Genomic DNA, 21,562 nt, shown 5'->3' with positions numbered 1-21,562 from the left:
TTTAACTGCAACTGGCATAATAATGTGCATGTGAAGCAGTTTTTTTTTTATGTCAGGCTTTTGTCGCAACAAAGCAAAGCATTCACATTTGAGGACAGCAAGCGATAAATATATGCATTTCATTATAGCAGGTCCCATGTGTGCAATACGTATACATGAGGCAAATATGACTGGGTTGTTTTGTAAGTGTGCTCCTTATGTTTTCATGAAACATTAATTTCCTCTCAAATGGCAATATATAGCAATGTGGTGTCTTCAACTGAGAGTAATCATTACTAACACATTTTTTATAATGATTGCCTTTTGCACCTAGCAGGTCAATTGGCTTTTTCTGTTGCTTGTGAGTGCACCATTAAAAATGATGTCGGAATTCACACTAAACAAGAAGCGAGAATAGTCAACCTGAAATACAATAAAATGCTTGGTATATCGAATAAAATCTGGTACCATCTTCCATTTGTTACGAGTGGCTATGACAGCATTTGTAAAATCTTTTCTGTGTAAATAAATATGCAGTGCTTTTGTGGCACAAGAGGTGCATATCACCAAACAGCACCATTAAAGTGGTTATCAGCTGCAATGGAACTGTTACATTCTAAGGATAAGTGTAACACGGCTGTAAAGGGACCCAAGATGAGTTGCTGTATGAGTGCACAAAATATAGCGTCCCAACTACCATGCACCAAAATTTAAGAAGATGCAAATGCCACGTAGCTGGACAGGACCAATGTAATGTTGTTTGCCGTTACTTGGAGATACTCGGAGCATTTGTATTCTGCACGTGTTAAGCAGCCTCCGCTTTCTTGAAAACAGTACAAGGAACACCCTTAACGCGTCGTAAGACAGTTTGAATTGTTGAGTCTGTCTTGAAATTATTGTTCGTTATTTCACGTCATGGCAAACTTTGTCTTTTTACCACCTTATGTTGCCACCTGTGCGCTACATCTACCTATGCACTTACTTGCACAGGTCAGCACCAAAGAGCCTTTCTGCCAGCTGGTAGACACTCTTGAGTGTGAATGCCAGTGCAATCACAGACATTCGCCTGCCATCCTGGGCGACGATCCTTTCATTGGCCAGTCGCAGAAGCGAACGCTGATGGCCGCAGTGGAGCCTTGAAGCCAGTGGCGACAGGATTGCTGGAGCTCAGCAGGTCGAATGCACTGGAAAGGAAATGGTAACTGTAGCACCAGATTACGCGACCCAGCAATTTCTGAAAGATGCTTCCTACACATGCACATTGTCAACAAAGTAAAGTGTCCATGATGCCTACAACATATTTTACCTGTACGGGTTAGTTTGCAAAAATGCACTTGCTGTTGTGGTGTCCCTAACAGACATATAAGCACCAGGCTCAGGTACGAAACACAAACAAGTCCTTGAAAGGATAAGATTGCTGCTCTTTTTATTTGTTCATAATTTTTTTTATAAGCATCAAAATGAAGCACTTTTCTAATCATTTAAATGAAACATTGTTGCTGCACTTATTGCTTGGATGATATCTCCATATACTGAAAACAATAGAAACATTGCATGTGCTTACACCTGTAATGCAGCATACACAGCACATGAGTAGTTTTTCTCATGAATAAGTCTCAGGGTTACACAGACATTCATATGACACGAGAAGCCAACAAACAAGGAGACCAACTGCAGCATAGGGGAAATTACATGTACTTATTGATGAAATAAAAGAAATGATAAATTAATGGAAATGAAAGTGGAAAAAAAAAAGAACTGGCTGCAAGTGGTGCACGAATCCACATCTCAGTATTGCGCCTGCAATACCATTAGCAACTCAGCTACTATGGCGACGTTTTGCCGTCCATTTTCTAGGGTATTTATGTTTATCTACTAGAACAAAAGCTGGGAGTCTTAGCCAATGCCACACCTCACAGCCTTGACGGGGGATGTGGAACATCCTTTTCATTTCCATGAAATCATTTCTTTAATTCAATTAAGTACATGTAATTTCCCATATGCAGTCCTTGGTGTCTTTGTTTGCTTCTTACTATAAGACTAATAAGAATCGGGCCCTCACTTTCCTTTCTTCTTATTCGTACACATTCCAGTGCATTATGTGTATATGTGTGAGTATACATTTGTGTGCTTCGCTGACAATGTACATTTACAGCTACTTGCATGGAAAGACGTAAACATAAATGTGCACATTTTCTTTTCTGTTAATGCATGGTTGGTGCATGGTTTAAAAACTGTTTTCCATTCTTTTACAAGGTTTCATACAAATGCTTACAGGGGAATGATGAATTTCGTACGCATCAGAGGTGGATAATTTCGATCATACAGCACTTGCAGGAGAACCCACGCAGTGTTTTTGATAATTATTAGCAGGAATACGTCTATGACTATGACTGCAGTGGACCAGCAGACCTAACAATTGCGATCCATCCAAATTCTATTGCTAGCTACCATATGTTTCACATTGAAATGGCTGACAAAATATGAGCAACATTCTTAATGATTACCTTATGGCATGCTGGCATTATTCAAGACAGTGTTGTTTTCAGCGTCATGAGAACACACTGCTACAGGAATTCAGCTTCTACAAGACACCTTACATTGCCCTTTTTCTGTATCGGCCCAACATGTCTTCTCAGTTCTGTAAAAAATGGCTGACATTTCGGCAAGTTGGTATAGATACCTCGGGGGAAAAGAACTGGCACAACCTTTCAGGGAGATAGAGACAGTGCAGACACATGAATGCTGGGATGTGTCTAATGGGTGATGCCAAAGCACTAACTTCAGACATGTGTCAGTAGACACTTATTATTTCTAATCAGTCACCAAGTTGTGCATTACATTTGTTTAAGAAATGCCCAGGTCCTGAGCTCAATCTGATTAATGTGTGCAACATTAATGATGAAGTGGACATTATATCAAATGCCTGTTCTTGAGTGAGGGAATGGACACATAGAAGCAAGGAAACCATCAGTAAAATTCGGTCATGCTGCAACATAAATAAAGTAACAATAAATGTACATAAAATTAAGAGGTACATGTGCTATCCTCCTTCAAGCAATAGGACAACACATTTCCAACTTACATTGGTTGTTTAATACTTTTCTTATCAATCAGTAATGTTGGCTGTCCATAATTAAAGTATACTACTAATGACGCATCAGTTTGCTGTCTGTACACATAACAATCACTATGGTGATAAGACAGAAGCAGGGAGACAAAATGCTACATAATAAGCACAGTGACGACCAAGGCAATATGTATTGAAACAAGATTGGCTTTGACTCTCCCACGGGTGCCTTGTTCACATTGACTAGGTCGTCTTTAACAAGGTCATAAGCGAGTCATTGTGAACAGCCAGTGATTGTGTACAAGGCTCTCATGAGGGAACTGAAACATCTTTTCATTTAATACATATTGCCTTGGTCAGCACTGTGCATCTTACTTAGCATGTCTCTCTGCTTCTTTCTTATCATCATAGTGATTTTTCTGTGTAATACAGACAGCAAATTAATGTGTCATTATTTTTTTTCTATTTTTTCAAATTATGGACAACCAACATTATTGATAATGGTGTAGTACTATGTAAGTGTCCCTTTAGATTTCTGGTGCATTTGAAATTTCGCAGTGTGCATGTTCATGATTACTAGTATTTTATGTACAGTATCTCAGCTGGTCCATCGAGTCCACCGTTGTTCCATTCTCTTCTCCCCAACTTATCTTGCAAAGCCTTCCACATTTCATCTCTACTTACACTTCGAACCTGGCCTCTCTTTTCTGTGCCTATAAGTGTGCTTATGTTGTGACACCATGTTTGAAATTGTAGTTCATGAAAAAAACTGCTAGCGCAGTTAAATGCTAACATTAATTTCATAGAAACGGTCACATGATATTATTCTAGCATGCACTCGCATGAAAGCTGAAGCCCCCCCCCACTGAAGGCAGCATTATATACTCAAGGCCTTGCTTGGTGTTGCACGCTACGCTTACATGGCCTACTGCACCATTGTTTCAGCTATTAATATTTCTATGTTTGGCCGTGTGCATAAGCCAGGTTTTCATATCGAGAGGAAATAGCACCTAAGGAGTTATTTCTGTAATGAGCTGCATGCATCGCTTCATAAAACGTTGTATAGCTTGTGAAAACCAGAACCTATGCCATTAGAAATCCACATGCGATTTGTATGAAATGCTTGCCTAGCACATTCACTCTAGCTAATGTTAGGACAGCATATTTACTGAAATGGACATAGCATGCATGGAAAATGCTTCATTAGTACCCTTACCGGTCCACCATGGTTATGAAGTTGGCAGTGCCCATGCTGTTGCCAAAGCCTGGCAGCTTCAGCAAAGAAGCAAACTCCAGCGCCTTGCTGACGGAGCTGCTGAACGTCTGCGCTGCCAACTGCACTTTCATGACCTGTTGGAGGCGAGGAAGGAAGATCGGCAGAAGTTATACATGCATTATTTTAGGGTTGCCTCACCTGTTGGTAGTAAATACTGTGTGTCTTTGACAGCTTGATAGCTGCGCGCAGGCCTTCCTTCTCCTGCAGCTCTTGCAGCACCTCGACATGCTTCCACGGCTCTCTTTGTGATATAAAAGGACGGAGCAATGCAATTGCTTCTTTGCTAACCCTAAGACGTTACTCTAACAACTAAATATGTCTGCTTACATCTACATATTCACAGTATATCTGTGCAAAAAGCTCCACAAACGCTCACTCGGTGAACAGATTCTACAATGAAAAGGTCCATCTTAAATTATTACAGGAAAGGCACCTTCCCCATTCTGGATGCATGCAACTTGCTTCCTATAGTAACTGTTTGCTTCCTACGGCCAAGACTAACAGCAGGAACTCTTCTGCTAAGTTTTCTGTAAGTTTTGGATTTTGTTGCCACCTAACCTTAATGAACCCAGCACTATTAACATGTTTTAACACAAGCTTCTTGTTTTTGTGTGATTTGTGTAATTCTGTAATTAAGTACCATTGACATGTTCTTATTGCTAGTTTATTGGGACCACAGATGCTGCAAGTGATAGATAACTGTAAATACCATGTAGATGTAACATATCTGATGCATAATAAAAGCTCATTCTTATTCTGATAGTACAGTGCCTTTTTGTCTTCACCCACTTGAGTGTTTTGTTTGGTGCCAGTGTATTTATTATTAGAAATCCATGCGTCTCTTCTGATATATTGTCTCCTGTGCATATTGAAATCGATAGACTTAATTGAAAGCCAGACTTGATGCTGTTGGTATCATCATTGTGTGAATCCTATCACATTTGGAGTTCCTTCTATAATTGTGCTGTACAGTTACATACAACCTACCACCTTGTTTGTAGCATTGGCACCAAGTGCACTTCGTTCTTTTTAACATTGTTTAATATTTGCAGAACTAGGTAAGCAACCATATGCAATATGCAATTAAGCTCCCAACAAGCATTGTGGTGTTACTACACTTGTTCCCTTCAGTGCTGCTCCAAAAGTGGGATGCTGCCTCAGCCTCTGGTTCCCGAGAGTAGGAAGGGAGGCCTTTAGTGACGCCAGCAAAAATCCTCTGCCCCTAACGATCATTATCACCCACTTTCTTGATGCTGCGCTAGGTTACTAAACAGTTTAAGGAGGTATCCCGTTGGTTGTCTCAACGAGTTATCAGCGCTTCAACAGTGATGAATAGTGAAAAAAAGACTAATAGTAATATTGGACAAACTGAGTGTACACAACTACTGCTTAGTAGTTTTTAAAACTGCACAGCATCTGTCTATGAGGTAATTTGTCTAAATGGCTTTTGAATTTAACATAAGAAACTAGTTAGGTATTAATAAAGTCTATAACTACAGCCAGCAATAGCAGAATAGCCAACACTTCAGAAAAATTAGTTGTTTGTCTAAAAGATATAAAATAATGGCTTGCCTGTGTATGTCATTATGGTCCTTATACTTACTGTGAGTAGAGTAGTTCCTAAACTACTAATAAAAAAACTAGCTGCATTTTAAAAAGCATGAATGCCGAGCCGGGAGATTTTTGAAAAGCATGTGTTAAGAGAAACCACAGTGTCAATGCAGCATGGATTATGCCGCTCCCAAGATAGAAATTTTGAACCTGCATAAACCTCATTTAAACACAACAGGCACGGAAAAAACAAGATTTATCACATTATGGGGTTTTACGTGCCAAAACCACCTTCTGATTATCAGGCACGCCGTTGTGGGGAACCCTGGAAATTTGGACCGCCTGGGATTCTTGAATCTGCACCTAAATCTAAGTACACAGGTGTTTTTGCATTTCGCCCCCATCGAAATGCGGCTGCCGCGACCGAGATTTGATCCCGTGACTTCGTGCTTAGCAGCCCAACACCATAGCCACTGAGCAATCACGGCGGGTAAGATTTATCAGTGAAATGGAGCCTTTCATCGATGAGTGCATTTTTTTACAGCACATATGTGAAAAGTGACATTTCTTACCCCGTAGGTGCTGCTCAAGAGAGCACCTTTATCGCCAAGCAGGTTCCGCAGAAGCGTTAGCTCATGGCAGGCATCAAAAATCATGAAGATGATGTCCTCTGCATTGCTTGCATGTGGGAAAAAAGCCTCGAGTGCCTCGAATGACTGCTTGTGCACATGGCAGCCAAGTAGCTTAGCCATAGTCACATTGGCAGCAAGGCCGTCGCATTCAACAGGCACAACTTGCAGCCCACATTCACTGATGCAGTGGATTGCTTCAATTAACAGGTTCTTGAGCACCTCTCCAGAGAGACTAGCAGTCAGAACATAACCAAATGGCTTCTTCCAGGGTGCTGCAAGTCCGACCACTATGAAGACAAGTGCGTCAGTGGCCAATGGCACATCAACTGCATCACTGGGCTCTTGGCTATGACCCAGCTAAACAAATGCAATGAGGCGGCCAGTTGCAGTGTCAAGCTCGCAAGCTTTCTGTATACTCATACCATCGAGCACAATGCCACACAGGCGCTCCCTTGGGGCATCATTATTGTGACAAACCTGCAAGTCTTCCAAAACTTCAGCAGCGAAGCCCGGCCACCCTTGCAGGACCCTGAGCCACTTCCTGATGGCCTGTACACTTGGCATGGGAAACAATGTGCTCAGGTACTCGTATGCTCGTGGAGAGCAGTAATGCACTGTTGATGCAAACTTCTTCAGCTCATCACTGTACCTTCTCCCACGAGGCTTTTCTCTGGTATTTTTACTCCAGCTCTGTATAGTTTATAACGGCAGGTTTCCAAATTCTTTCAGTTTCCTTTCTGCTTCATCTGAGAGAATGTTCCTTTCTTTCATGTTTGCTATGATACCCTGCAGGCTCTCATTTTTCTCTTTGACTCGAGCTGTCCTCATTCCAAGTGCCTTTATCTTTTTTCTAGCGGTTGTCAGCATGTCTCCCAACCTCTTCACTTTGGTTTCCAGACAATCGCGCGAGCAGCACTCATGGTCCAAAGTGCTGAATGCTGTAGCTGGAGCACTGCTTGTTAGCTTTGGTGAATGGTCAGTGCTTGTTGGGAACGGTTGCTTGGCCAGGACTGCACGACTGCTGGACAGTGGCACATCCTAGAAGGGATGATAAAACTGACGTTATGTGTGCAAGGGAGCACGTTGCAGCCTAGACACATTACACATTCTACCTTCAAATTCATGAACATACTTTACACTAGACAGAAAGGCTACATCAAAACCATACCAATACACTTTAATGTTTTTAGCACGAACACAGACGTGCAGTACCAGAATCTTACCACAACAATAGATAGTTTAATTGAAACACACAAGCATATCCATTCAGAAACACTGCTTCAAGCCATGGGTGTGCAAGTTAGCTGGACATTATTCAGGAAATACAATTTTTCTTTCTGACATGCACAGCACATGTCAGATGGTGGACTTATGCTTTTTTTTGCCTGTTGAAATGACAGAACTGGTATACATTGCAACAATTCACAAACGTAGGTACGTGCTGAATGGCTGCCCCTCCACTGTGACATGTGGATACAAGCCCCCGTTTCAAGAATGCCTCATTCTATCCAGGCGTGAAGAAAATCTTACGTGGCTGATCACTGAAGGATAGATAGGTAAAAAGAATGGGTATGCTGTCCGGGCACATTATGTCCCTGCCAGAAAAAAACATCTTTCCTAAATGATGTCCCACTTCCGCCTGGCTGCTTTGCTTTCAGCACTGTACAGTCTCTCTGAATGTTTCCTCTTTCCCATTTGGCAAAAGTGGCATTCATATTGTGTCCATTTCGTCTATGCTGTGAACATACTAACCTGTCAACGAGCTCAGGCTACCACCCTTGCCATGGAAATTATGATATTGAAAATGATGAGCATTCTGCATCGTTTTGTTTATGCCATTCTTCATGTCTTTACACATGTTACACACATACTTCTATCGTTATGTTGCTTTGCAATAATTGTGTAACATTAAAATTAGGCCAGTATTGTTAATCTAAAATGCCTGCTCCTGGGTTTCAATAAAATTATTACATATGTGAGCATACATGTGTGCTTTCAGTGGCGCTTGGATGTTCAAACTGCGATGGAACAGCGCCTTCAAGCAGCAGGCGTTTACGCAGGCTGCTCCTGAAGTTGGCTGGCTTGAAGTGTGTGGAGCACAGCAGGTGGTGACTTGAAGGTTTGAAATCTGGTTGTCCCATTGCTTCAAGCCACTTGTGCAAGAGAGCTGGGTTTTCTAGAGGGAGCCTGCACAAGTTAAAGCAAGGAAAAAAAAATCCAAATAAAGCCACAACAGAACAGATGTTATGCACTGTGATTCTCCTTCCTCTTCGCTGCTTTTACAGCGAAGTTGTACCTCTATCGTCCAAGGAAATTTTCGTGTTGTGGCAAGAAAAAAATTGCCTACGTGGGCCGATCCCGGAGACAGTGCAATGCCGGGCCAACCCGCGGCGGAGGTGAAGTAGGCATTAAGCACTCCCCAAGCGTGGGCCGATCTTGAAGATAATGCAATCCTGGGCCGACCCACGGGTTCTGCGAATGCTGGTTAAGGGAGTGACTTTGCTCAACATTCGGCAAATTGTTTCGAAGAATGCTTGATTTTCTGTCTGACATTTATCTTGTAGCGCTTCTGATTGCGTGGGAAAATATTTGTTTAAAGTTTCATTAATGCAACAGGAACACCTTGACTTACTTAACAAAAATAAAACTGCGTAAACTAATGACACGGGAACAATGAGTGATTAACACTTTCGCTCCTTCATCACATTGAGCACTTTGCTCTGTTTTCTTTTTGATGTCTGAGGCAAGCTGCCCAATGAGGTATCCTCTGTCCCTCACCTGTGGTACGACACCTTTCCCCTTCCAGGGTCGTAGTTTTGTAAGCAGAACAAGTAAGCGTAAGGCCAGGACATTGTTACGGCGGTTCAAGTACCGGCACTTTGCGCGGGCACATACTGAAGCAGACGACAGAAACGCAAATTTCTTCTTGCACAAACAATACATTGTATCAAATCAACTACTTTGCATTATTTCAAATGCTGATTAATAGTATGACAAACACAAGGAACAGGAGGTATAATTATTAAGTGGCAAAAAACTTTACTGGCGCATGGCTAAATCTGGAAGAGAAACCATAAGTCGTACTCTAGCAAAGCGTAGGTCAAATTTTTGTTGTACTAACTTCTCGTGTTGTCTTCATTTCGAATTGTCAGTAAGCATAGAAAATCTACATAATATTTTTAATGAAATATTTCAACCCTTAGGTGGGCGGATGAGATTAAGAAGTTTGCAGGGATGACATGGCCACAATTAGTACGTGACCGGGGTTGTTGGAGAAAAGTAACACAGACTCCTATAGCAGGGTTTTTTGGATATTAAGAGAGCCTATGACAGTGTACTTCAAGAGGGCTTGTGGGGCATTCTGGAAACTTTAGGAGTGCAAGATGGAGTAACCAATTTCTCAAAAGATATCTATAAATGTTACCGGGTGATTACACAATGGGAAAAGCAGGTTTTGGAGCCTGTAATGATTCGGCGAGGGCTTAGGCAGGGATGTCCATTGTCACCTCTGTTTATGCAGTGCTTGCAAGGATTATTTATTTTTATATTTACATTACCCCTAAGGGCCCTCATGCGAGGGTACTACATAGGGGGGGGACACAGACATGAGATATACGAAATAAAACTACATGAAATAGACACACACACAAGGAACACGAAATAGATATGAACAAGGGGTATATGTACTAATTCATGAAATCACAAGAACTTTTTTCCACAATATGTTAATATGTACATATAACATTAAGTAATAACTCATCTGCTACCGCTAACCACTTTCTTGCAACAAGGTTTGGAAAGATGGTAAGTTAACTTCAGTAGCTATGCGTGATGGTAGGTTATTCTATTCTATTATTGTGCGAGGAATAAATGATTTTGTGTAGAGCGATGAGCGGCACGTTTTGCGTTTTACTTTGTTAGCGTGGTCACGGCGTGGGAGGATTGCAGGGGGTGGTGAAAAGAAGTCATCGTCAAGCGTGGTATGGTGATAAAGTTTATGAAATACGGTTAGGTTGACGGCGTTGACGTGATAGTGGTTCCAACTTGGTACGTTGTTTTAATGATGTGGCGCTGGGGAAGCGTGAATAATCGGAAAAGATGAAGCGAACAGCACGGTTTTACAGAGATTCAATGTTGTTGATAATGTATGCTTGATCGGGATCTCGTATGGCACAAGCATATTCAATTTTTGGGCACATCAGCGTGATATAAGCAAGTTTTTTTAAGTGTGAATGTGCATGCTTGATGTTACCCTTAAGAAGACCGAGTGCTCAATTAGCTGATGCTAAGACGGTGTTAATATGGTAATGCCAAGTGAAATCAGATTGAAGATGAAAGCCAAGATACTTGTAACTTGGCACAAGTTCTACGCTAGCATTATTGAGAAAGTAGGTGGTAGGAAGTCAAGTGAAATGGTTGGTAAATGACATTAGCTTGGTTTTAGATGTATTTGAAGACATTAGCCACGAGGAGCACCAAGCGGTCACCACATCAAGATCAGTTTGTAGGGAAAGTCGGTCAGCGTCATTACTAATATTACGATATTTAACACAATCAATTGAATTCGAGATGAGACACACTTGGATAGATCATTAATAAAAATTAAGAAAAGTAGGGGACCAAGTACACTGCCCTGGGGGACTCCAGATGTTAAAGGAACAGAAGAAGAGTTACAGCGATTAGCACAGATGAATTGTCGGTTGGAGAGGAAATCTTTAATCCATGCAAGAACGTTTGGGTGAATCAAGTGTGGTAATTTGATTAGAAGCCTGTGATGAGGAATGCGAACAAAAGCTTTAGAGAAGTCAAGAAACACTGCGTCAACTTGGAATCCTTCGTTAACTTCGGAAAATATAGAGTTAGTAAATCCAGCGAGTTGAGTGTCACATGAATAACCCCTGCGAAAACCGTGCTGGTATTTGAAAATGATATCATGGTCTTCTAGGTAGTTGATGACTTGTGTATGTATGATGTGCTCAAGAAGTTTACATATGTTGCTAGTTCATGAGATAGGACGACAGTTAAGTGTAACAGAGCGATCACCTGATTTAAAATTGGTATTACTTTGGCTATTTGCCAGTCATGAGGAATAATGTCAGATGATAATGATTGTGAAAACAGGGCTGATAACACTTGAAAAATGTTTAGAGAAGCGTTTTTAAGTTTCTTATTATTGAAACCAAGGTGATCAGAACTAGTAGTAATGTTGAGGTTATTCAACAGGGCAAGAATACCAGATTCACTGATGACAATTTTTGGCATGGAAATGTTAGGCAATGGCTCTAATATATATATATAGATATCGCAACTTGCTGTAGTTACTGGTCGTGGAGTTGTGCTGCTAAGCATGATGTTGCGGCTTTGATTACCGTTTGCACTGGCCGCATGTTATAAGGGGGGTGGAATGCAAAAACTTCACGCACTTGGATTTAGGTACATGTTAAAGAACCCGAGGCTGAAAAAACTGAAAAAAAAACCCCTGAGAATTGTGTACTAAAAAGGATACTTTCCTTGGCTAAACAGTGAAGTATGCAATGAAAAAGAAAACTTTAAATTAAATTTCAAGCGCTATTAATGTACTTATTAACAACTCGCATTAACTCCATCTGCATGTCCTCATGCAGCCTCTGAGGTACACGCTTCATTTTTGCTGCCAGGAATGCAGCAAAGTGATCAATTTCATCGTACTCCTTCTCCAGAATTTTGCTGATGTTATCAATTTGTTCATCATATTTATCTTTCTTATTTATTTTTTTTGGAGGCTGCGGCTTCGGCACTTCAACACACACCTCAACAAGGCTCTGTTTCGTCACGTGCACTGACCTCGTCATTAGCCTCATCCCTGTACGTACATTGCAGTAAAAATTTGTTGCGCTGACTCGTGGCCATTTGCACTGGCACTTTGCCAATCCTCTGCAGGTGGAGCCGTGAGGTTTCCCTATGTCCTGGAGAAAACAATGTGGTATGTTTTATTACGGTCTGCTAAGCACTGCTTTCATCAGAAAAAGCTCAGTTGTCACGTGTGACTTGTTAAACATTCCACACACAAGGTCACTGTAAATATGATTGTCTGTGCATTTCTTTTATTTCTGTGAACTTTTTTGTTCATAATTAGCTGGTTTATACATGCACATATTTTTGCTGTCAGGCACAACATTCGTTGTAATGCTGGCATGATGCCACAGAAAAAATACCACTATATGTACTGCAACTTTCTATTATGAACTTACGGTCTTCCTATCGTGCTGTCCTCGAGAAAAAGGAGCCGCACGAAAAACATCCACTGTTTGTCCTCGTCGAGGCTGTCGTCTGCGGCCGCGCCGCTCTTTGCCTCGTTGCGACCTTTGAGGACACGGCGGAAAGTGTCCCGCAAGTTTTTCCACCGGGCTCTCACGTCAGAAACTGCGTATAAAAAGAATGAGTACATGGCATGTGCGCAGTTCGCGCACATGCCACGATGAATGCAGCATTCGCTCTATACATGCATGCCTGCGGTTGTCACATGGTCGCACTTCTTTTTAGCAATTACAGGGCCGCAATTTCGCAGTGGTGCCTTTTCCCTCGCTATTCTTTTTCGCGCTTGGTTAAATGTGGTGATCAAGCAGCGCTTCGCCCACGTTTTATGAAAGGGCTGGATCAGCAGCATAGAATTCAGCAGAAGGGTTAGTCAAATTCGAAGCCAAGCACACAATGTATACACAGCGCGACAAAGCACAACTCACCGGCCGCTCCGAGTTCCGCTGCTACACGCCGCCACGCTGCCTCGCATACGCCACGGGACTTGTAGTCTTTATGCTGCAAATCCCACAGGCAGCGCTCTCGCTCAACAGCGTCTATCAGACGCTCACTGAATTCGTTCTTGTTGTCCCCGTTCGCCATGCTGAACGTGGATGCTGCAGTACGCACAGTACGCTCGACTCAGGGAGGCTGTCTGCTCAGCTCGTTGTTTCGTGTACCGAAAAGCGCGCGAAAGCAAACCGGTAGTACGTCACTAATGTACATCCTGTTCCGGCTGTCTACTACTGGCTAGTCGCTCATAGCACTTCCGGGCGACGAGCGACGGATTCTAATTTGCAAAACCGAGCGGTCGCGCGACAAGACCGAGCGATGTGTTCAAGCGACGGCCCGATCCGTCGCGCGAACCCGTCGCTCGTCGCTGTCGCGCACAAAATCGCGCTCATGGGGTTTATTAGCCTTTAAGGCTAAACCCCATGAGCGCGATTTTGTAAGCCACGACCTACGGCCTATAGGTGTTCTGTGCTAAGGCGTCGCATCGCATGCGCTTGGAAATGCGATGCGCTACGGTCGCATTCGGGGCTCATGAGTTCTACCCACGGTGTACGATTATACTTCTTACACCGTGGTTCCACCTCCAAAGCCTACAACCTTCCCGGAAGGCTTTTTTCACGACCGGCGAACGCTGCCAGCAGAAGCGCGAAGGCGCGTGCTATCAGCTGCGCCGATGAGCCCCAAGCAAATGGAACTGCTGAGGACGAGCACAGCGACAATGAAGGTTAGAGAATTTCATTAGCTTCTTCTTAGCGCTGGGCATGGTTATTTCTTTGGTACAGGTGCGGACAAGAATATTTGGAACACGCGAGCTGCGGCCAAACTGCGTCCCAGTGCCGTCTTGCAGTCTCAAGGGGGCATTGTGATTGAACTTCTCAATCGCCTGCCTGCGCGCAAGCGTGATTCGATTTCTTGTTTCGCTTTGAGGCTGCTTGAGGCCATTGGGAGGCACATCACTCTCAGCTCCGGTGTTCCAAATACTTCTGCTAGCACCCGTACAGCCTCTCGTATCAGTAGATTGCTACAGCCCACGTACAGCGTCCTGAAACAGGGGGCGGGACTATGGTGACGTGAGTTCCTCTGTAGCATTAGCCAAGCAAGTGCAAATAACATTTAGTTTACTCCTTCCTTCGCACTCGGCTGCTTGTGGTGCCGACCACTTCAGTTTCTTTGTAGCTGATTAAAAATTTTTTTGTTGCGAACTCCACTGCTCGGCAGCTCAACGCTCCTCGCTCGGTGCATGCTCTAATTTTGTTCCCTTGTTTCTCCACACCCTGCTCTTGTTGCCAGCTTCCTCACTTTTTGTCTCTTGTTCGGTATGTCAGTTCGGGTACGCACTGGGTGACCTACGTTGTCTATTTGGAAGCGTATCTATTTGGAAACATGGCTGGTGGCACATGCCAAGTTGTGCATACCCATTGGACTTAGTTGTTTATTCGTGCAAATACCCAGTGACCCAAGTTGTTGGGTAGTTGGCAAGACAGCAACAGCCGGCACCCGCAAAGTGTGGACAAGGGACAAAGAAGGCTTTGCTTTAAAGAAACATCTGCAGACAAACTCTACTTCTGTGTCTATCACCACCCATTAGAGTTCACAAAAATGCTGCCATCATGTGAAACGCATTGTTTCTTTGCAGTACTCCTTGCTTATTAAACTCGCATTGTTTTATTTTTTATGCTGCCATATCACAGCTTTCTATCACCGCCATGTAGTGCTGGGCAGTATCATGATAAGTCTGGCAAGACCTGTATCAGTATCGTATTTCCGATACGTTAACGAATGTACCCTGTTTCTTAAGATACAAGATATTACTATTGCAACATCACCATGCGAAACTATAGACGTTGCCTGAACTCCGCTTCTCAAGCTGGGGATGCATTCTGTGATGATCACTTTCGGTGACAGTATCATCTTTAGGCCTGTGCTAAATGGCTGGTTGAGCAAAGTCGGGTGACGTAGTGTTCCACCAGCCAATCAGCTCATCCTATTTTGCTCAAGCAGCCAATCGCGGCATGCCTGATGGCCAAGGCGATAATGTCGCCAAAGTGGATTATCGCAGAATACGTCCCCTGATACAGTTACCACTAAGTTACCACAAAACACTAAAGGCAGTGACATTCATTTACGTTTCCACCAGAGCAGTCTATCGAGGGCAGGCGACTATGTTTGCACGTCCGTATTGGTGGAGCGGAGTTGCGTGGTGGCACTCTCATCTCGACAAAAACAAGCGTGCGAACGTCCGCGAGCAGCCGACCTTTTGTTTTCTTGTTTTTAGTTGCATCAGTGCCGTGGCACTTGTTTATAGCCGCCATACTGTACTATGTATGTCAATGCGTGCAGCTTCTCTTGCGCAAATATTGATGCTGCTGTAGTGTACTTATGAAGTTTCTCTTGCGGGGTGCTTTGTTATGAAGAATGTAAGAATGGGGTTGCCTTGTGTCAAGTAGCTTTCACACATCGGCGATTTGAAGGATCTCATGGATGTAAGTTTGACTGTTGTGAACCAAAATGTGGATGGTGCTGCTTCCAGAAGACTTGTGTATAAGGCGGCTATTTTTTGTACGTGATTGTTGCTCGCAAGCGCCAAAGCTACTTTTTGGACTATGTTACATGTGTAAACGGCAATACATTTACGGACAAAGTAAACCTCGATAGCATTATTTGGATACAGCGCAGAGGGTTCTTATTAATGTGCTCGCAATTAGATGGCAACCCGCTAGGTGGTCAGCAAGCAGAGCAGTGACTCCTATCAACTGCAATAGTGATGAGCAAAAATCTGACAGCGCAGCGCATAAACAGGTTTGATGCTAAGCAGCTAAAGTAACCACAATAAATTGTAGATTGTTTTGGAATGAAAATATTAAACTTTGAGCAATAAACACAAATGTAGAGATACTAACAGACATTTCATTCTGATGCAACAAGGTTTGTCGGAGTTGAAAAATTTCAAAGCAAACATTTTTGTGCATACACATTTGCTGCAACATTATATCAATATATAATAAGAAATTTCTGAATGTATCGAAGTATCTTAAGGTACCAATGGAAAGTATCATATGGGATACAATTGTGGTAGTATCTTGTACATGTATCTCAAATACTTGTTGCCCGAGTATCTTGTATCATATCATACAATTGCAAAGTATCTTAGCCCAGCCCTGATCACCACAACGACTTTGAGCTCTGTGTGATTCTCCACAGCATAGAAACAACTGGCCCCTTTCATTGCCATGTTGACTGTGTTCTTCATTTACTTCATGTTTCTTCTGCCTCTCAAGCACAAACAAACATGCATTATAATCTCTGCTGGAAGGGCTCATTGTAAGCGGTTGTGCAGATGCCCAATTTACTGCTCTTGGTGCTTAGTGCATCGTCAGTCTCCCGGCCACGACGGCCGCATTTCCATAGGGACGAAATACGAAAACACCTGTGTACTTAGATTTAGGTGCATGTTAAAGAACCCCAGGTTGTCCAAATTTCCGGAGTCCCCCACTGCAGCATGCCTCATAATCAGTTCTTGATTTCAGCTTGTGAAACCCCATAGTTAAATTTAATTTAGTACATAGTTGGTCAGTTTTCCTGATGCATTTCTTGCTGATGGCAAGAGTAGCTCCATGGCATGCAATTTCAGTTGTCTCCATGCACATCTAAAACAATTTCTACTGTCCAAACATCCCGATTGAGACAATGCATTTACAGGCTCTACTGCCCTGGCAACACTTTTCATCACATTTTTCCATTCTATGTTGACCTCCAAGTGCAACTAGCTTTTTTTAGATAGACAGGTCTTCAGCTTCAGTGCACCAAATCAATTACTGATACCAATTTCACACGATGCGCAATCTTCTTGGCACAATTTTACATAATACTGAAGAATCAGCTGCAGCGTCTGCATGTACTGTGCTCAGCAATTGAATCGCGATAATTGGACTGCATGGCGGCTGGTGCTTTTAGCGCCAAAGGTGAGGGCTGCGGGATCATATGGCCAAATGAAGTTACAATGCCTCACAAAGGATCTCGCTTTCATCATATGCCACAATCAATCAGCATGTGGCACGGTTTCCTCAGCACCCACTGCAGGCATAAAAAGCTCCAGCAGCCATGCGCTTCAAGAATTGCATTTGAATTGCTGAGCCCTGTACAACCACATCCCTGCTGCCTGGTTGAGTCTAGTGGAAAAGTCTAAAAGCATTGTTGAAACAAGCCTTGTGTCATGTCAAAAAGGGATGTGTACTTTTTGTGGGCTTGCAGCTTAGGATATCTATTGCATGCATTGTATTGCACAGCTTTTTCAATGGTGTTTACATCCAGTTTCCTAATCTTTCCAGCCCCATGCATGCCTGAAAGTTTTCATTAAATAGGCGAGAATGCTGAGCACCGAGGTGAATCTGAAAACCTCTATGTTCATTTGCACTGCATGTCTATTTGTGAACACTAGGTAACTGTTCTTCCACAATTTCTGCACAGGAACCTCACCGTTTCTTTCACTTCAGAGTCACTTTAGAGTCTCTAGTGCAAAGTTGTGTGCCTCTGCATAGGTTTCAGCAGGTGTTTCTCCCTTTTCGATTTCCACTTTCACAGTACAAGATTCTTCAGGGATTATATTTTTCTTAGATTAGCTTTCCTATGACTTTTTTCGATCGGTAATTTTGTGGTTGGGTATTACGTTTCATTGCTTTCAGTGAAGCTGGGGTTGCGTCACCCACAATAAACCCAACACTGAAAAAGATAATCACCTTAATACCTCCAAGTAACATTGCTGATTGTCAGTTGGTCCACAAAGAACAAATTCTAGCTGCATAATTCCTAAAAGTCGAAGAAAAAAGATGATCATCTTCACATATAAACTTTTGTGACACTTTTTTTTGTCTTGGTAAAGGAGTCAACTGGCTGCAGAGTTGCTTTTTTTGGCGTTATACCCTTAATGGCCAACTGCAACAAAATTCTGCACCACATAAAGAGCCTAGTTTAAGCTTCTGTCCAAATAGAGAAGCCTTCATCCAAAATCTGTCTTTTAAAGTATAGGTGGGAGCATCGCGAGAAGCTCGCAAAAAAAAAAGCAATTTTGTTACTGAAACTGAAATAAATGCTGCAATTACTGCTCACTGAAAGTGATGCGTGACTTAAGTGCGGCTCCTAGGTATGGCCTCCGAGATCGCAATGGTGTAACTGTGCAATCTCGGAGGCCACATCACTGTGTAGTGTAGATAGTGTAGATACTTACGGCACTCACTCTTTCCTCTTGACTGAGGGGTATCCTCCGACTTGTAGTAAGTACAGCAAAAATTGTACAGTCCTGCACGTTCTTCTTTAACGCTCTCCAATAGAAGCGCAGAGGAAAAAGTATTTCACTTCTGCATATCGCGAAAATGTACCTCTTCACCCAACATTTTTTCTTGGCAATGAACCACTTTTTAATCTGAAATTAGTCTTTAGCTGAAACAAACACTCTGAAAATCATTCGGCATGGTAATCTTTAGAGTACGTATAACAGCCCTTGTACTCAAGGGCTTTCTTGAAGCTAAAGTGTCGTTATGGTTTATTGCATCATGTTTTTAACGAAACCCCATTGCCATAGCCCACATCACTACCTAGTCAGTGTCATTATTTTGTCACCTATATATTTTGTCATTTACAGCGACAGGTTTGAGGCCCTTTTACAGCCATGTCACACATACTGTACCATGAGGAATTCATTGTCCACACCATTCACAATACATCGTTAACATTACCACTTGTCATGGCGCTCTTTGGCCATACCTGGGGCTTGCGTCATGAAACACCACGCATCATCATCGGGTATCCAGCGACGAAAATGAGTATGATGGTCTGGTTGCAGTGCTGGCATGTATGCTGCTGAGAGAACAGAAATCGGATACCTCACTATTGTGAAGACATGAGTGGCTATTACTTTCAAATAAAGGAGTCCTGAGGCTTGGTGAACTAACATAGTCTGCGGGTAGCATTTGCTGCTGTGAATTTCTCGGTCAAGTTTTGCTGTCGTACACAACGCGTGGAGCTCACAATCAGAGTGCGAGGTCACCTTTCTCTCAGATGCTCTCTTTTCAACAAAAGCCCACTTTTCATTCTCTTCTGGACGCTTTATTTCGTAATAAAGCAGATTCCCGTATGCGGCTGCTATTGGTAGCTGCGGTCTATTACGTAACGTAGATAGCACGACCGTTGCGAGGTACCACCATCAGTTCACTGGCTAAGTGCACTGTGGCTCGCTGAGGATAACCGCATTTGACTCACTTTAGCACATCGCAGGCACCAAAATCGAAAGTCGTAGCACCTACTATAACATCCAAAATAAGATTTGAACTGTGCGCCACATCACCGTGAAATTACAATGCGGAGCATCGTGGGCACGCCCCATTTCGCCATAGGCTTCGCAGTGCAAGACATTAGAGACTTTTAGCCTGTCTGCTATTCCGGTAAACGGGAGCGCTTTGGGCGGATTGCCGGATTTGTGGGGGCGTAAACGTGAGTGGCCAGAGCAGTGCAGCCGCCTGGTAAGGTAGAGTTCAACCAGACAAACACAGAGCTAAAACTGCAGTAACCCACTGTATCCTGCTTCGCTACTGGTGCAAATTCTTGGCAACAGCGTAATTGGGAACACGATTACGCTGTTGTCAAATATATACACCAGCAGCTAGGCAGAATATAGTAATTAGCTTTGTGTTTGTGTGGTTGAGCTTTGCGTCATGAGCTGGCGCCACCAATCTGGCCGCTCACGTTTACGCCCCCCCTAAACCGGCAAATCGCCCGCGCTTGCCGGAATACCGGACGCGCTGCAAGTCTCTATTGAAAAGTAATGGGAGCACAGTAGGGACTGTGTTTGATTGCCAATAGCTCCGCTTCTGCTGCACGCACCAAAGTACGTTTTGCGGCAAAGTATTTCTGAGACAGCCTATTTTCACTTCAGGTGCCTTTCTCCACTTCTAAGTACAGTCGTTCAGGGCACCTTTAAAGTTCACGTGCCTTTCGGTCTATCTCACACATTGGAAACCGCATACAAATACCAGCTTCTCTCGTGGGCATTGCTGCTGCTGTTGCATATTAGTGGCACAATCTCTGCCAGCGTGCCATTCAGTAACTGTCATATTTCTTTCAGTGTCATCTGCTATTGTGGCACTGGAGAAATTATATGCTGCTTCAACGCTGCATTGCATTGGCACTGACATGCACAGCGGTGCAGGAAGTTCACGAACTGGGCCTGTACTTTATTTGCAGCAGGCAGAGGATGCCATGCTTGCACCAATGAAAGGAGCATTAGTCCAGCACTGCCTACAGTCGAACTGAACAGACCTCCAGTATCCCCATGTATCATTTTTGTGCACAAATTGAATGAGTGCCAATATTTACGAACACAGTTTGTAAGTACATTAGGGTTGTGGAAGGGGCGTGCTATTGCCAAACGCATGTTTTTTGCCACAAACATAATATATTGGTATTGGAGGCTCATTTTCGCTGCCTTTTGTTTGTATTTACTGCTGATAGCCATGCAGCTGCAAGCTAATAAGCAGAATGTATTGATGCACACCTTAGGTTTGGTTAGGCCTAACAGGCTACAGCTGCAGTGGTGCAAGTTCAGTGCATACATGTGTATGTGAACAAAGGAGTGGAGTGAACTGCTGCATGCATTTATTAGTGCCACTACAAAATGCTGCTGCTTACCTGGTTCAATATCCATTGCCCTGACGTCGACAATGTGAATGTGAACGATTTCTTTTTGCTTTGTATAACCCCTCCAGGCACTAGTGCCAGTTTGTGCTCTCTGCACTTCAGGTAAATGGCCTTCAAAAGGTAGAAAAAAAAATTGATTTTTAAGTTTTCTGTGGTGTCCCCATTTATCAGCACAGTGCCTCAAGCCAGAAAAAGAAAATGTATTGCATGCGAGTAAGGAAACTTTCACAAGTGTCCTTTACTGTAAGAAACAATATATAGGCGAAACAATCAATCAATGAATGTCAGACAATCAATGAATGTCAGATTAAACGGACATTGCGTGGATACAGCTAAAAAGCTTCCCAGAGCCGTCGCCAAGCATTTCAACCAACCAGGTCGTCACTTTGAAGAACTTAAACTCTACATTTTACAGCCGAATTTCCATTCTGAACAAGAAAGGAAATGCAGAGAATCGTACCTTATCCATAAGTTGAACACATTGCAACCAATAGGCATAAACGTTTCAAAGGGAACTTAACAATCTATTCGCTATGCTAAATTTCAAGCTGTAGTCAACAACTTCGTTTGGCTGCT

The 21,562-nt window shown here is 43.0% G+C and overlaps 1 protein-coding gene and 2 long non-coding RNA genes across 4 annotated transcripts in view; 1 reads left to right on the top strand and 2 right to left on the bottom strand.

The window, feature by feature from the left end:
* Window positions 1-7,207: 7,207 nt before the first annotated feature.
* Window positions 7,208-13,387, bottom strand: LOC139052189 (THAP domain-containing protein 1-like). The gene is made up of 4 exons (XM_070529264.1): window positions 13,231-13,387; window positions 12,739-12,910; window positions 8,494-8,695; window positions 7,208-7,546 (listed from the first exon to the last, which is right to left on the bottom strand). Exons 1-4 carry the CDS (start codon window positions 13,385-13,387, stop codon window positions 7,208-7,210), a joined length of 870 nt encoding a protein of 289 aa, XP_070385365.1.
* Window positions 13,388-13,562: 175 nt separating this feature from the next.
* Window positions 13,563-21,562, top strand: part of LOC139052175 (uncharacterized) — a 33,527-nt gene continuing 25,527 nt past the window's right edge. Inside the window, exon 1 of the long non-coding RNA XR_011509765.1 lies at window positions 13,563-14,021. This is a non-coding gene — a long non-coding RNA (uncharacterized lncRNA). The remainder of the gene's footprint in view (window positions 14,022-21,562) is intronic.
* LOC139052177 (uncharacterized) overlaps window positions 19,044-21,562 on the bottom strand; it is a 65,309-nt gene continuing 62,790 nt past the window's right edge. Inside the window, exons 2-3 of one of the 2 annotated variants that reach the window (XR_011509767.1) lie at window positions 20,978-21,097; window positions 19,044-19,153 (exon numbers count right to left, since the gene is read on the bottom strand). This is a non-coding gene — a long non-coding RNA (uncharacterized lncRNA). The remainder of the gene's footprint in view (window positions 19,154-20,977; window positions 21,098-21,562) is intronic. The other variant, XR_011509768.1, reaches the window with a different exon arrangement.

The sequence above is a fragment of the Dermacentor albipictus genome, unplaced genomic scaffold, assembly GCF_038994185.2.
Source record: "Dermacentor albipictus isolate Rhodes 1998 colony unplaced genomic scaffold, USDA_Dalb.pri_finalv2 scaffold_19, whole genome shotgun sequence".
NCBI classification, from domain to species: Eukaryota; Metazoa; Arthropoda; class Arachnida; order Ixodida; family Ixodidae; genus Dermacentor; species Dermacentor albipictus.
Note: the sequence above shows the minus strand (reverse complement) of the source record. Positions and strands in the feature narration are given on the sequence as shown.

Coding starts and splice junctions, on each gene's coding strand:
- LOC139052189 (XM_070529264.1), bottom strand. CDS start 13,387: ATGGCGAACGGGGACAACAAGAACGAATTCAGTGAGCGTCTGATAGAC. Junction 12,911..13,230: donor AGCGGAACTCGGAGCGGCCG/GTGAGTTGTGCT, acceptor TTTTATACGCAG/TTTCTGACGTGAGAGCCCGG. Junction 8,696..12,738: donor GACAGCACGATAGGAAGACC/GTAAGTTCATAA, acceptor TAACTTGTGCAG/GCTCCCTCTAGAAAACCCAG.